This window comes from Rhipicephalus microplus, chromosome 2 (assembly GCF_043290135.1).
Source record: "Rhipicephalus microplus isolate Deutch F79 chromosome 2, USDA_Rmic, whole genome shotgun sequence".
Classification (NCBI taxonomy): domain Eukaryota; kingdom Metazoa; phylum Arthropoda; class Arachnida; order Ixodida; family Ixodidae; genus Rhipicephalus; species Rhipicephalus microplus.
The window spans coordinates 112,399,457-112,415,943 of NC_134701.1; the positions used below are offsets into that span (position 1 = coordinate 112,399,457).

Genomic DNA, 16,487 nt, shown 5'->3' on the forward strand with positions numbered 1-16,487 from the left:
CCACGGCGAGATTGCCTAAAGTATCCCATATATGTGAAGGTAGAGGACAAGCATGACATGAGTTTATGTTATCAAGAAGCTTTCATAATAATTACGCACCCATTCGCGTAACGAGCGCACCCATGTGCGTACCGAACATAAATGCAAATTTTAGATGTTGCCACTCTAAAACACCATCGAGAGAGCATCAATACCATGTCGCATACGTCATGACGCCCGTGGCGTACATGCCATGATTTTCATATCATGACTTAACATTTAGGAAAAGGTCGTAATCTTGTCAAGGCCAGTGAGTAACTGTATACATCATGTTAATGAATTGGCCGCTACAGCTGAAGACGTAGACGATCATGTCGATAGACAGATACATACGAACAAGGTGACTTGTTAGCAAGGAATGGCTGAGCATTTCATTATCAAAGTTTTATATATTCATTGCAGAAAACAAGAGCACCAGCTCTGCCGTCAGAAGTGTCAGACGGTGGCCAGGTTCGAATTTTACATTGCTGCATGACGGGCGACAGAGAACAGGAATGTTTGAAGAAAAGAGGACCCGCGAAAACTGTGCTTCTACCCTATAGCGGGGAAAGAAGCCTACAAATGTCATTAATTTTTTTTCGGAGCCGAGAGGCATTTTGCAGAAAAAGAAGGATAATATTTCTTGTACAGTTCTTGAGAAAGTCAGTACAAATACTTGCAGCGCACTCAGTCTAAGCCAAGAGCGCGTTTCCTTTCTTCCAAAATAGTGACATACCTGGCAGGTTGGAATCAATAAACAGTGTAACACTCAATAGCTTTTTTTTTGTCTTAGAATGTATGTGTTGTCTCAGAAGCTTGTACGGGAGCATTGCAGGAACCCTCATACGCTGAAATTAAAGCTGACATAAAAGCCACCTGCCCGTCTCAAACAAAATATTGCAGGCGGGCTATTGAAAATAGGAGTTGTTTTTAAGTGTCTTACCTAATCAGGTCCACTAAACGGTCTGTGGCCAGCGCAGAAAGTCGTATGTCGGAGGTAGCGTTAGAAACCATCGCGTCGGCATGCACCATGCTTCCCGGGGAAAGGAAGGCAGAAAGGCTCAAGGCTGCGGCTACTGCCAGACATTTGCAGATGAGTGATAGGAGCAGAGCACACAATCCCACACGCCGGAGGACCAGTGGCTTGCAACTTCCCAACGCGGCAACGACGCTTGATGTGATAAGTGGCATTGATATTCCAGACATCATGCGCTGAAACAGTTCACCTGCACCATTTGCAAATAAACATAGACGTAGTAAGCGCTCTGTTCACAAGCCGTCTAATTTGAGATGCGGTTGGTGCCCGGAAGTAAGCAACAAAAGAACCTTGTCGCAAACGATCGAGTCAGAAACGGCCAACTTAAGGAAACAGAAGCCAATGTTAACCTACGTGCTTGAAGTAAGTAAAGCATAGTTTTACGCTAACTCTTATTCTAGTGCATGTGATCAGATCACTGTACCTTGCTGCTCTCAAGTACTCCTGAAAAAGTGTTAGGCTTACGGCAAACATTGGTGATTGCGAAGCATGTCCTCTGCGAATCAGTTTTTCTACGTAATCAAATAATTGTTTATTAATACCGGCTGTTATATTCTAGCTTCATAACTAAATTTTTTCAGTGAACTTCCAACATTTTGTATAAAACTGCCTCAGAATGTGATGCGTGGTGCCTCTATAAAGAGGTTTAGCGCGTGGTTGCTGGAGGAAAAGATAGTGCGCACCTGGGAAGCCGATGTACATGATTTGTCGGTAGCTCCAGGGTTTGTCTGACAACCGAACGGCGAAGCCTAGCACAACGCCAGTTATCAGTCCAGCCATCATGAGGAGCGGCAGCACACGGCTTTGCGTGCCTTCTGTCGTGTCCTGTTGGGGTGCTTCTTCAGCTGCAGGTGTCATTCAGCGTAAAGAAAAGAATATCAACACTGACATTTATTGTAGTTTTTATCTGAATCCCTGCTTAGTCATCCATAGAGTAAAGTACTACCTATTCAATAAATACTTTTTGACCTATGAATAAAAGCAGCGTTTAGAGATGACATGCATATAAAAATGTAGGCAAAGAATATGATAAGTAGATAGCAAATATTTTGACAGTTACTACACAGTATGTCACATAAGGTTTTGTACTGCCATGGATATATAAATATATGAATGATATGATGCAAATCATTCGCGCATCTCTGCAATGACAGATATGATGTCCATGCGACTATACCCAAACATTTAATGAAGGCACACAACGAGTGCTGAGGTGTGTTGTTAAAAAGACTCAACTACTTTTCCCCAATCTAGATCACTTTATGACGGCAAGTATAAAATAACATCGCTACTCTGGCGATTGTGCGTGAGCCCATTTGTTCCCGCGCGTAAATAATCTGCAATCCGTACACAATGATCTAAAACGCAATGTCTCGTTTAGACTACAATCCATATATTCAGTCATCATCGAGAATACGTGTACGCTGAAGAAACAGTTAGGCACTGGTTTTCGCACGAGCATCATTGCTATCAAAACATTAGCCGACTTCGGCGCTTTCCAGAAGACCACGAGTCATTTCCATGTGTCTCGTGAGTTACCACGTCCTCATAAATCTTTTTTTCTTCTTTGTGGCAATTCACTTTTGTCTAACACCAACAGTAATGTATAGGCTCTCTTATATCAATGTAAAGGAAATAATAAACTACTTCTGTTTCACTTTCGTTTCACTTTCGTGTTAGACCAATTCCGATGATGGGGGTATCAACCATGTTTTTCCAGCAGTCACTATACCTTCGGTATGTAATGGGCTGATCTGCGGCTGGTCAAACTGATAAATTCTCATCGGGCACTACACACAGTCAATGCAGACTGTAAGTTTAATAATTTCAATAAACGAACTCAAATGCTATAAAATATGCTGATACATGCCAAAATCACTCTTTCGCTGCATTTGGCGATGCAATAAATGTGATAGCAATAACTTGACATGCTGTACCAAATCTTGCTTAAAGCTCTCTTTCGGCTGCGATACTGCCTTACTAAGAACCAGTGCTTTAATAGCAAATACAGCCATTTCATGCACCAAAGTGGTTTCTCTGCTGTCAGTCCTTAAAAGCCAAAAAAGGGCTGATAGCCTTGCTACTATAGCAGTCGTCAGTTAAGAGTAAGTTTTTCACTTGCTGCGTTAATGGTGCGGCAAATATGACCAGCTTTTTTCATCGGTGCATCAGTCGCGTTCTTCTCCAGCGCTATCTGGCATGCGAAAATTGCGATGCACCGTGAGATACTATCGATTCGCAGTTAAATACGGAAAGGGACAGTGACGGAGATAGCCTGCTGAGGGTGTCCACATGACTCACCTGAATAATAGGGTGAAACTCATACCATGTGACCGATTCGTATTTCATGCCTATAAATCAGTTACCATAACGTGCGAGGTATCTGCATTTAGCTTAGACCCCAATGCTTCTTATGGTGCCAAATTTATTTCCAGCTGCGCAGTATCCCCCGAAGCATTCTTCAAGTAAGTTCGAGGGGTCATTGTTTAAATTACTAGACATAATCTGCAACAAGCAATGCTGTAGCAATCTTCCTAATTGTTCGTCAAAAGTTGCGAAAGCAGGTTTGTAAGCATCCGCATAAAGAAAAATCATATGAACAAATTTAATTCAGTGACAGCAATATGGTCACTAGATTTGAGGAATGCATAATCAAAGACCAACGCTCTAACGAACAGGGCAGTCTTTTTCGAAAATTTTAATCCTGAAGTATTTGTGTCTTCTATAACACATATAGATCAGACAATATCAGGGTAAACGATTCAGTTACGTAATATGCTTCCTTACTTTCTCAGGTAAATAATTCCGGCAGCTTTACTGAACAAGTTCGCTCATAAAATTAAACAAATAAAAGTAGGCAAACGGGTGGTCAGGTATCAAGAGGCAGAACTATTTTATCTAAAAGGTCAAAACGTCAGTGAGGTTTCACTAATTCAAGGTGTGATGTCTACATGCTAATTTAGCAGCTAGCAGCATTACCAAAAACTGCTGTCACAATTATATCGTGGAAAACCTTTAGAATTTCATAACTCACTCGAAAAAAAAAAACATTATGGCCACAAGTCAGACAAAGCCTGAGTGGCCTTTCAAAACAGTTTTCCTGAAATATTAATGCATGATTAGGTCGAGTCGTGAATGCTGCTGGTTTGATAGCGTATCAATTCGTGAGAGCCAAGTTAGATAGAAGAAAAGCGCTTAGCGTCGACACGTTAAACTAATATGTCATGCCCCAGACAACAGTGACTCCTCTCGGTGAGCTGAAAAAAAAGTTGTTCGAAGAAGATCAGTGAGCTCGTGTCTATATACACGTTTTATGACTAAGCGCCAATAGGAACTTTATCAAGTAAAGAAAAGAGCGCAAAATTATGCTAAAAATTTCAGCTCTTTAAGTACGTAATAGCACTATTTTTGACAAATGACGTCCTACGAGTATGAAGCAGATTTTTCTCTCTTGCGCCTGAAAAACAAACAACATAGGTCTCTGTCAGAGTACATGCTTGCATAAACGGATTTTTTGCGTTAGACGCATGTGACGTACCACCATAATTGTTCTCACCTGAAGGTGCCACCGGGGCCTGCTTTTGTCGATTCCCGTATGTTCTAAGCTGCTGTGACGGATGTTCATTTAAGACTTGTGATCCTTTACGGCTGCGTTTGCGAAGAAAGGCCGTCCCACTTCCCCCACCGCCACGAAGAGTTTCGACAGGCTTCTTAGGCTCCTCTTTCTGCATCAAGGCAGGTTGGAAAGAAGTTACCCACCGTGGAAAGATTTGAGCAGGAATGATAGGAGGAGATCGAAATTGAGTCAGTAATTAGAACTGGAGAATTCGATGATACGTACACAATGACGCTGTTGTTGTATGCAGGAGTCGATATACAATCTTGTTACATAATCATGCAACGGACTGTTTGTAGAAACAGGTACATCTCGCCTGGCCTATTGAGAAGATATACCATTCCTTTTTGATTTAGCACTCCCTCTATTTATTTAGCACTACTTGTGATCAATGGCGTGTATTTATGGCAACACATGCAAAAGTAGAAAATACTAAATTCCTTTACGACGTTTCATGGAGCGCTAAAATATTGCTAAGATTCGTGTAAAAAGCGGTATTCATTTTTCGTGAAATGGAACGCAACTATTTTCACCAATGTAAAAAGCTAAAGACGTTCAGGAAATTTGCTACCCCAAATAATTGTAGCAGATATACTCCAGCTTTGCCAAGACAATAATTGAGTTAAGCACCTCACTTTACTGAACTACCACTGTGTTTGTGGAAAATATATAGTCTAGGGCCCCATAGTATCAGTATTTTAATGAATTGGTTGAATGAACCCTACTTCTCACTAACATAGGCTGGTCTGTCTAAGGAAATGGCGTATCTCCTATATGTGTGGGCTGCTGTGTCGGTAGAAGAACGCATCTCAACGTAAAAAATAAGCCCCGTATCTGCATGTTACACCACAATTGGCTTTCAAGACGACAGGCTTGCATCTGGAGAAAGTGAACAAAAAGTTTATTTGATGTTGTGCACAAGAAAGTCGGTGAATGGTATTCTGGACGCGCTGCGTTAGAGTGCCTCGAGCGTGCAGTGGAGGCGAACAAGCTCATTAAGTCACGTCACACGTGAGACAAGAGCGCTATCTGGTAGTTATCCTGAAAAACAGGGCGCGCGGCGTGCGCGCCCGTCTCTGAGTTGATGAAGTGTAGAACGCAAGGTGATGGGTAGGTGCCACCACCATGTCGTCTTATCAAAGCGTTTCGTGCAAGCGTTGCATGGCCAGCGCAGGGTTTTAAATGCTACGCTCCTTAGAATTACTTGTGTGGCTTTTCTAGTAAAATATACACATAAATAATGTTGATGTGTTCTTATGGAGCCTCAGATATGCTCAAGAAATGTTTTTCAATTGACAATCGCACAAGTATGAACGCTGAACCTTGAGGAATATTGATGTGCGCTGTGAATTGGGTCAGCCGTTTAGAGTATCGTTTCTTCACTTTGGTGCAGTTTAGAGTACCGTTAAGGGTGTACAAACAGACAAAGGTACAGACAGACAGACAGATTGAAACTTTTGCTTCATAAGTCCCAAAGAAAGACTGTAGTCTTTAAAAGCAACAACTGTTTATCCACGTGATAACATCAGTGGGGCTTTCGAACAGTTAGGGAAACATAAGAGGCCACCGAGCTCGGTAGCTTCGATCTTATAGCCCCCAGTGATGGGGCAAGCCTCCGGTGAAGCTGCAGTGGCGCTGTCCCTTATCTGAAGCGTGTTGCAGCAAGTGGCTATGTCACCCGAGCTAAGCAGTGACGAGATGGAGCCTGCGCAGGTTTGTGAGCAGTGGACGCCTTCCACCTCCCCCCTATATCCTACCAGAAAGTGCAAAACCCTCAGCAGCTGTATAAATATGGGTGGCATAGTGGGCGTCCAGAGAAAGTCTTCTATAAAAAAGAGCAGGCTGCGATGTCTGCGGCTGTGGAAGAATGCCTGAGAAAGGAGTGGCGCTGCCCGGTTCGTTCACAGCGATTTGTGCATGCTTGAGATGGGTAAATTGAGACGCGGACATAGTTCCCGTTCTCGAGTAGAGTGAAGTTTTTGTCGTCGCAACGGTCGACAAGGTGGGCTCTGCTGTAGGGCAGCTTCAAGGCCGATGGATGGTTGAAAGGCCGGTGGATGGTGTCATCGCGGAGGAAAACGTGCGTGTACCGTTCTAGCTCCTCAACACAAGATGTGTTGGCTTGCTGTCCGCACAGCCGGAGGTCGCCTAGTAACACCAGCGGGAGAATCTGTGCAGCCAGAGGGACCAATAACAGCCGCATTTATCCCGCAAGGTTCGTCATACTGCAGCATTGCTCAAGGAATGTCATTGATGGAATAGACTTCTTGAGCCTACACGGTGCGGATATTGACCTGAGAGCAAAGTCGATAACATTATCAACAGAAAAAGCACTACCGCCAGGCTCGCCATGAGGAAGCCGTGCCCTGATTGTGCTAGAAGAAGTAACCATCCCTCCTCCCTCAAGCGTCATCATTTCCGTCAGCACCTCAAAACCAGAAGACTTCGAAGGAGTCATTGAAGGCAATCAGCACCTATTGCTCAACAGCAATATTGTGTTTCAAGAAAGTTGACTAAGCTACGGGAAGGAAAAGCAACAGTTGTGCTCACCAGTTTCTGCAACGAGTACAAACAGGTGAACAAAGGTACAACGATCGGCTACACAGACGAAATATGAAAGCCACCATTCCTTTTGCCCTCGCCAATTCTACAGAACCCACTCCATAGAACGAAGCTCCTCACCTAGCTTTCGGCGTGAATGCGAGCATTCTGAAGCATAAAAACAGCTCAATGCCCTGTTCCTGCAATAAAAGGTCTACTTTTCGTTGTCGTCGAAATTTTGCCCAACCGCAGTCGCGAAACATCACATAATAAGAGAAGAAAACGCTAGACCACTATGAAAGAGGCATAGTGGTCAGAGTTTTGACGCGAGAGCGCGTGCCCGTTAAAAGACAAGACGACTAAATACTACGCGACGACATCACCCAACCGTCTAAGAGTCCGTGGGCGTCACCGTTGGTGTTAGTGAGAAAGGACGGAATGCAACCTTTTTGCATCGATTATCGCAATTATTGCATAAACACAAATTATCGCAAAATTACAAAAAAGATGTTTATCTTTATTTATTTATTCAGAATACTGTCAATCCAGTGATGGGATTATTACAGGAGTGGTGTCACATTGTACATAGTAAAAACAAGCAATACACAGACTAAGAATACATGTTGCAAGCACTTGAAATTTGAAGCGAATATCTCAAACATAGTGCGAAATTCGCCGAAGTGATAGGCAAAGAGCCTTTATGAATATAAACATCAGATGAAATGCTGGGGCTAGCAAAAAAAAAACAAATACACAACGAAATTGTAAAGACAGAGTTAAACTTGCGACATCATCGATTCAGGAAATCACGTCTAAATAAAAGTCAGCCCACATTCACTCGCTCAATTAAAAAATTCATCAACTGTCGGCTGTGTCAACACGGTGGGGTGCAGCGCATTCCAAGCGCGTATGGCTCGCAGAAAAAAAGAGTGGCCAAAAACATTGTTCTTGAAGGGATACTCATCAAGTGTGTGACAATGTTTACTTCGTGTTTGGCGCTTACTGTTAACCTTAACATAATTTGCTGTATTTATTTTCAAAGAGTTGTGTAGCACCAGATACAAAAATCTCAGGCTATGCAGCTTGGCGCGGCTTGCCAGGGTGGACAGATCTGCTCTTATCAAAAAAGCAGTAGGTGAGTCGGTACGCCTTTAACGGTTATAGATAAAACGAACTGCTTTACGTTGTATTCTTTCAAGCGCGGCTACATGTTTGTTTGTGAAGGAGAACCAGGCCACACTCGCATATTCGAAGATTGGGCGGATAAGCATGGTATACGCTAAATGTTTTGCTTGGGGTGTCGAATGACGACGGGTTCGCTTAAGAAACATAACCTGCCGAGTGCCTTCTTTGTAATATGTTCGACATGCGCAGTCTAATTTAAGTCGGACGATATCAAGATGCCTAGATATTTGCATGCAGCGACATTGCGAAGTGGGACATTTCCAAGCGAATACGAAAAAATTGCCCTTGCTTTTTTCTTTGTAATTGACATGGCGACCAGTTTCTCAGTATTTATTTCCATTTGCCACTCTCGACAACAGGTTTCGACCTTTTTTAGCGAATCATCTAGATTTAAATGATCCTGGTAGCTGTCTATTCGTTGGTACAGGATACAATCATCTGCGAACAATCTGATTTTTACATCGGCTACGTCTGCAACGTCATTAATAAAAAAAGAAACAACATGGGGCCTAAAACAGAACCCTCGGGCACTCCCGATAATACTGGAACCGTGTGAGACACATGTGCAGTATATTGAACAAATTGGTAGCGGTCGGTCAAATAGTGTTCGATCCACTTGGTCATAGGTCGCTTTCCCAGTATACCTGTTAGCTTTCGGATCAGTTTGGGATGGGAAACGTGGTCAAAAGCTTTTGACAAATCTAAAAAGACTACGTCAATCTGCGATTGATCAATAATACCATTGGAAAGGTCATGCAAGGTGTCAACCAGCTGTGTGACAAAAGATAGTCCGCGACAAAAACCATGTTGATTGGAATGAAGAATAGCATTTTCTTCCACGTATTCGGTAAGGGACTTTAGAATAATATGCTCAAGCACTTGCAGGAAGTAAACGTAATAAAAATTGGTCTGTAATTAGATGGACAAGACGAGTCACCACATCTGTGAATGGGAAGAATTTTTGCAATTTTCCATTCCGATGGAATCTGGCAATCCTTAAGCGATTTCTAAAATATAAGAAAAAGGTATTTACACACAGATTCGGCGTAACACTTTAAAAATGCATTGGGAATCTCGTCGGGTCCACTACCTTTCTTCCCATCAATGTTCAATAACTGTGATAGCAAACCCGGCTCAGACAGTTGAGGCAAGCTTAAAGCACTTAAGTTTTTACCCCGAAACAGAAGCGACGTATGTTTACCATTGTCAGCTGTGAAGACAGACTGGAAGTAAGTGTTAAATAAATTAGCTTTCATTAATTCCTGCTCCGCTGAAACAATAATCGGGAGGTTATTTTTTGTACCAAGATATTGCCAGAACTTCTGGGGCGACTCTCTTATAAACCTACTTAGTGTTGTGCTGCAGAAGTTCTCTTTGGCAGAACGGATTTTTACCCTCAATGACCGGGACAAGCAAGCTATTTTTTTTTTGAACCCATAGACTGGGCTTGATTTGTTAGATTATCTTAGTATTTTATTTTTCGTTTAGTATGAATGATGTCACGTGTGATCCAAGGGTTGTGTTTTTTGTGACTTTAGCAACCTGCGGAACAAATTTTGTCATACAATGAGTAACGATAGCTTCAAATTTAGCCCAAATTACGTCAGTCACCGAAGACTCATCAGCACACATATCGAGAAAGTCGTCAAATTCATGCTCTAAATACGTCATAACTGCAGCGTCATTGGCTTTGTGAAACGCCTGGACATAATTAACCGGCCCTCGCATGCGAGCGGGGCATTGTACAGGCAGGCTTTTGTGGTCAGATAACCCCTCCAAGGTTTCCGTTAAGATATCCGTTGATGGGAAATGATCACTGACAAAGATGAGATTTAGTAAAGAACTAGATTCCCGTTGTTCACGGGTTGGCGTGGCAACGAGTTGTGTGAGATTAAATGATAATGGGTAATCGCTTAAAAGGTCCTTCCTAGCTGTTCCTGTACTCGGACGTTCCCAATTTACATCGGGCAGATTAAAGTCACCAGCCATGATAACAGCACCACCAGTCACATGGTTGCGCATGTAGTCATATAAAGTTTCCAGATAAGCCAATTGTGCTTGTGGGGGTCTGTATTCCGCACCGATAGATATAGTGACACCATTTAGGGAAACCCTACACTAGACCGCTTCGACGTTCGGAACATCTGGCATGACTGAAAAGCTTATGCCTTGTCGTAAAACAATGGCAATGCCCCATCTCAGTGCTCTCTATCTTTGCGAACAATCACGTAGTTGGGCGGAACAATTTCGCGGTCCAATATTTCTTAGTGCAGCCGAGTTTCTGAGACAGTGACGATGTCAGGATGATTGGAGATCAAAATGGCCACAAACTGGTCGGCTTTGTTCACAAGACTTCGCACATTAACGTTAATTAACGTCTGTTGCGTCGTCTTCTGGTGACCCAACCCTCCAGAAGCATACGTTTTTCGTTTTTTGACAAAGCAACAAGATCACTGCGATTGTTGTCCCAGCCGTAGAGTTTCCCATTAATGCTCACTCTATCATGAACCAGCATCATCTTCTCACCTTTATCTCGATTTTCTTTAGTTCCATCCCAGATAGTTCTTCTCCCACATATTGACGACACCTTGTATCGACTCCGCAACACGAAGTTTTTTTCGTCTATAGACCTTAACACTGGCTACTGGCAAGTTGAAAACTACAAGAAAGACCGAGAAAAAAAGCGTTTATAACACGTGACGCTCTTTTCGAGTTCAAGGTTATGCCCTTGAGTCTTTACTCGGCATCTGCGTTTTTTCAACGCGTTATAGACACAGTGATGACAGGATAGAAGTGGCAGACTTGCCTCGTTTACTTGAACGACGTCGTCGTGTTTTCGTCAAGCTTCGACGACCATCTTCGCACCTTGAAACTGTAGTTAAAGCCGTTAAGACTTCCTGACTCACCCTGAAGGCAGAAAAATGTCACTTTGCTTACGAGGAACTTTTGTTCTTTGGCCACCTGATAAGCAAGTGTGGAGCAAGACCCGATTCGCAGAAGACAGCTGCCATCACTGCGTTTCCGCCACCCGCCTACAAAAAGGCTTTGCGTCAATATCTCGGCCATTGCGTCTATGAAAGGCGCAATGGCCGAGATTTTGCCAGAAACTTTACGCGCATAGCCGAGCGCCACACTAACTTTACGAGGAATGACGTCGAGTTCAAGAGGAAAACTTCACAGGAGGAAGCATTTCGGGAACTAAACGATGCCTGCAGATGCATTTGATACTCGCGTAGTTTGACGAAAATGCTGAAACAGAAGTGCACACTGACGCAAGCAGCGTAAGACTCGGTGCGTCCTTGTGCAGAAGACTGACAGACTCGAAAGGGTTATTAGTTACCCCAGCCGATTGTTATCCAAAGCAGAAGCCAAACATTCCACAAGAGAAAAGAAGTGCCTCACCATCATCTGAGCTACATCAAAATTTCGCCTCTACCTTAAAGTTGTGAGCGACAACCAGACCTTGTGTTTGCTAGTTACCTTCAAGGACCCTTCAAGTCGCCTCACATGATGAAGCCTCAGATTTCAAGAATATGGCCCTTTACAAGTCCAGGAAAAAGCACTCCGACACCGACTGCCTCTCTCGTACGGCTATCAGCCCACCACTACTCGACAGCCTGGATGACGACTACCTCTTGGGAACGATAACTGCCGACGACCTCGTGGAATGACAGCGGGCCAACCCGGAATTCAGGGGCCTAATCAAATACCTTGAAGGAAGGACCTTTGTTGTTCCGAAGGTATTCAAATGGATAGTTACGTCGTTGTCCCTGTGAAACGGCCTTTTGCTCTAGAAGAAGTCGCCGCTTTGAGCCAAGTATCTCTTGTGGTGCCTTCAGCTCTACGACCAGAACTCCTCCAGGCCCTGCACGATGATCCAACGGCAGGACACCTTGGTATTTCGAGCATGCTCGCGAGGACACAATGAAAGGTACTACTGGCCACGCCTTACCACCCACGTCGCTCGTTACGTGAGGACATGCCGAAACTGTCAGCGACTCAAAACACTGCCGACATCGCGAGCAGGCTTTCTTCAGCCGTTTGAACCACCTCGCCGACAAGTTCCATGAAATCGGGATGGACCTACTGGGGCCGTTTCCAACGTTGAATTCGGGAAACGAATGGATTGTTGTAGCTAGTGACTACCTTCATCTGCTACGCCAAAACAAACGTCCTACCTATAGGTAGCGCCGAAGATGTAGCCAAGTACTTCATTGAAAACATCGCCCTTTGTCGTGGCGCCCCAGAGGTTGTCATCACTGATAGAGGTACCGTTTTTACTGCTGATTTGACTCAAGTGATCTTGAGACATAAACAGACAAGCCATCGCCGCTCCACCCCCTACCATCGACAGACAAATGGTCTCAGCGAGCGACTAAACAAGACAATCCCCGACATGCTGGCCATGTGCGTCGATGTCGAACACAATACGTGGAACGCCGTCATTCCATACGTGACGTTCATATACAACACGGCCGTGCAATAGACGACGCAGATGGAACCATACAAGAGGGTCTACGGAAAAAACCCGGCAATGACGCTCGACGCAATGCTGGCCAACGTCGCTGACGAAGAAAACCTCAAAGTCACCTTCTATTTCGGCCCGCTGAAAGCTCGTCAACTCGCCAGCCTGCGCATCACAAATTAGCTGATGACCGACCGCCAGCGTTACAATCTTCGGCGACGCTTCGTAGAATACCAGTCCGACGAACGTGTTTGTGTATAAACGACGATATGCCGACGTGGACTAGGAGAAAAACTTCTGCAACGGCACTTGGAATCATGCAGAGTCCAACAACATTTAGGCCCACTCGACTACGAAGTTGTCCCCGATGGCAATACGAACTCTCAACGGCACCGAACGCGACCTGAAGTCGTCCATGTCGCGCGGCTCTAGCCGTTTCATGAACGTTAACGAACAGAAAGTGTTTTTTGTTGTTAACATTCCTTATCGTACATTGATATTGCACTTTATCTTCTGTTAAAACTTTGGGACGATGCCTTTGTTCAGACGGTGGCAATGCCACGTTCCTTCCTCGTTTTTTTTTATCACCCCGTTACGCTGCACACGATTCTCAGCACAAACCGCGCCTACAGTGTTCGAGAAGCTCCAGGGCTGGAGTAGATAATTTTATTGAGATTACGCCCACTTCGTGAGCGTTTCAGGTTATTTCGGAACCTACGTCGCCGCTAGCGATAACGCTAGAATGTTCCTTGGCGGGTGTATAAATACCGAAACGATTTGCCGCTTGTCAGTTGATCGACGACCGACGCTCAGTTCACCTATATCAGCGCCGGTGTCTTTCTGTAACTCAATTTTCTTTTACGCGGCTTCGGGCGAGGCCGAATAAACAGTTTAATCTTCGACCTACTGACTGCTCCCTTCGTCGTCGTCACGACCCCGTGACAGCAGTGTCACTACACTGGTCGCTCTCTGCAGGCGGCCCCGATGAGGTAATGTTACGGCCTCGGCTTTCCGGTATCATTGGCGCATTTGAAAGCGCTAACCAACGCGGAAATGAATGCAGCTTAGTTGTCGAATTATGTCGCTGATATGGTGCGCCAACTTCGTGGTGCGTTCAGCGAAATGGCGGCAGCCTGGATTGTGGGCAACGTGTGCAGCATAAAGACCTCAATAATGCAATCAGCTATCTTCCAACAGCTTAAGTTGAGGACGCTTATTCTCCTGGATATGCGGTGGAAGCCTTCAAAGCCAGAGTGCTCACAGGTGGAAATCCTGCACTTTTATGCTGCACGTGAAAGTGTGCATGTGACGAAGAAGGTGCGAAGCTTTGTGCCAAGCAAGTTCTGTGGTCAAAAGTTATCGCACGTGTTGTTCATTCGATGGTGACAGGCGACGTATGAATTCGGCACCCGAGGCGTTCGTAAAGACTGTCGCTGGTGGGTTGATGAATTTATCCCGGACTTCGTTGGCGTAGCGGCAGTCTAAGTTGGCGACAACGTTATCGTAGTGCGTATGGTCGTGACTGATGCCTGCCATGGAGAACAGGGCCTCAACTTGGGTGAACCACGCCTCGGGTAAGTCCGGCAAAAACGCCGGAAACTTGAAAGCGACATGCCAAGTGCTATGTGGAGCAACACTTGACATGCCGTCTGCAGGGGCTATGACGTCCTCGTCGTAGTTGGCAGGCACAGCCAGGTTGGCGGAGGGTTGGAAGTATGCCGCTGTTTTACTTGGTGACTAAACGTGGTATGGGCTTCGAAGTGGGGCATGGCGCTGCGGTTTGTTCTATTTCTGCGTTGCCAGATGTGCGTTGCTTGTCGGTAGAAGGACGCTTCCCAACATAAAATGTAACAACTCTTTATTAACATTGTAGCAGCACCAGGGTGAACACGCTGATGCTGCGCTGGAATGGTTAGAAAAACAGAAGCGGCAACACAGCTTGGCAGCTTGGGTTTTATAGCCACAAATGGGGAGGTAAGCCTCCGGTGAAGCCGGAGTGGCGCCGTATTTTATCAAAAGCGTGTCTCAGCAAGTGGCTCTGTCACGCCAGGCTTACCAGTGACGGGGTGGAGGCTGCGCGGGTCAGTGCGCAGTGGTCGCCACAAATTTATCGATTAGGAAAAAATCGCATTTTAGGTCCTAGACCACAAGCCCGCCACGTTGTTACCTCGAAATGGAGCATCCGCTCAACGATTGCTTATAGAGACAAGCTGAAACATATTGTCACGGGGTCGTGACGTGGCCGAAGACAGGAGACTTCTTGTTGGAATTTAACTGTTTATTTGGGCGAACCTGTGCCAGGTAAACAGAAAGTCCAATTACAGCAGCAGTCTCGCACAGATAGCAGTTTCAGACTGATAGCGGCGAACGGAGCGTCGGCCTTCGATCAACAACTGACAAGCGGCGAAGCGCGTCGGCATTTATACTCCCGCCGTCGAATGTTCTAGCGCTATCGCTGGCGGCGGCGTGCGTTCCAGAACAATCTGTACCATTCGCACAGTGGGCGTGATCTTATCGAAATGATCTACTACAGTCCGGAACCCTCTAGAAAACTGCAGGCGCGGTTTGCGCTGAGAATCGTGTGGTGTTTTGGGACGATAACAAAAACTTGGGAAATGGAACGTGGCATTGCCCCCCTCTGAAAAAGGCATCGTCTCGATGCTTTAACTAAAGATGAAGGTACAATAATAATGCAAGAAAGTACAATGAATAAATTACGATACAACAATAATACAAAAAACACTGGTTCAGTTTGTTAACGCGCATGGAACGGCTTGAGGCGCGCGACATGGACGACTTCAGGTCGCGATCGGCGTCGTTGAGAGTTCGTAATGCCGTCGGGGACCACCTCGTAATCAAGTGGGCCGAGACGTCGAACCACCCTGTACGGTCCGAAGTACCGTCGCAGAAGCTTTTCACTTAGTCCACGTCGGCGTATCGGCGTCCACACCCAAACACGTTCACCGGGCTGGTATTCCACGAAGCGTCGTCGAAGGTTGTAACGGTGGCTGTCGGTCGTCTGTTGATTCTTGATACGGAGACGCGCAAGTTGTCGGGCTTCTTCGGCGCGATGAAGGTACTCGCTCACATCGAGGTTTTCTTCGTCGGTGACGTTGGGTAACATGGCATCGAGCGTCGTTGCCGGGCTCCTTCCGTAGACCGATTTGTATGGAGATATCTGCGTCGTCTCCTGCACCGCCGTGTTGTATGCGAAGGTCACATACGGAAGAATGGCATCCCACGTCTTGTGTTCGACATCGACGTACATTGACAGCATGTCGGCGATCGTCTTGTTAAGCCGCTCGGTGAGGCCGTTGGTCTGTGGGTGGTACGCTGTCATCCGCTCGGTGAGGCCGTTGGTCTGTGGGTGGTACGCTGTCGTCCGGCGGTGGTTTGTTTGGCTGTATGCCAAGATCGCTTGAGTTAAGTCGGCAGTGAATGCCGTTCCTCTGTCGGTGATAAGGACCTCCGGGGCGCCATGACGTAGGACGATATTTTCGCAAAGAACTTAGCTACCTCGGATGCACTGCCTTTTGGCAGGGCTTTTGTCTCGGCGTAGCGGGTGAGGTAGTCGGTGGCTACCACGATCCACTTGTTTCCGAAAGCCGACGTCGGGAACGGCCCCA

At 45.5% G+C, this 16,487-nt stretch overlaps 1 protein-coding gene across 1 annotated transcript in view; it reads right to left on the bottom strand.

Annotated features, from left to right (window-relative positions):
• The window catches only part of LOC142796342 (putative sodium-dependent excitatory amino acid transporter glt-3), a 231,717-nt gene that overhangs the window by 59,520 nt on the left and 155,710 nt on the right, over positions 1-16,487 (bottom strand). The window contains exons 2-4 of the mRNA XM_075886703.1: positions 4,611-4,779; positions 1,738-1,899; positions 962-1,244 (exon numbers count right to left, since the gene is read on the bottom strand). Of these exons, the coding sequence (XP_075742818.1) occupies positions 962-1,244; positions 1,738-1,837 (383 nt within the window). The 5' untranslated portion in view covers positions 1,838-1,899; positions 4,611-4,779. The remainder of the gene's footprint in view (positions 1-961; positions 1,245-1,737; positions 1,900-4,610; positions 4,780-16,487) is intronic.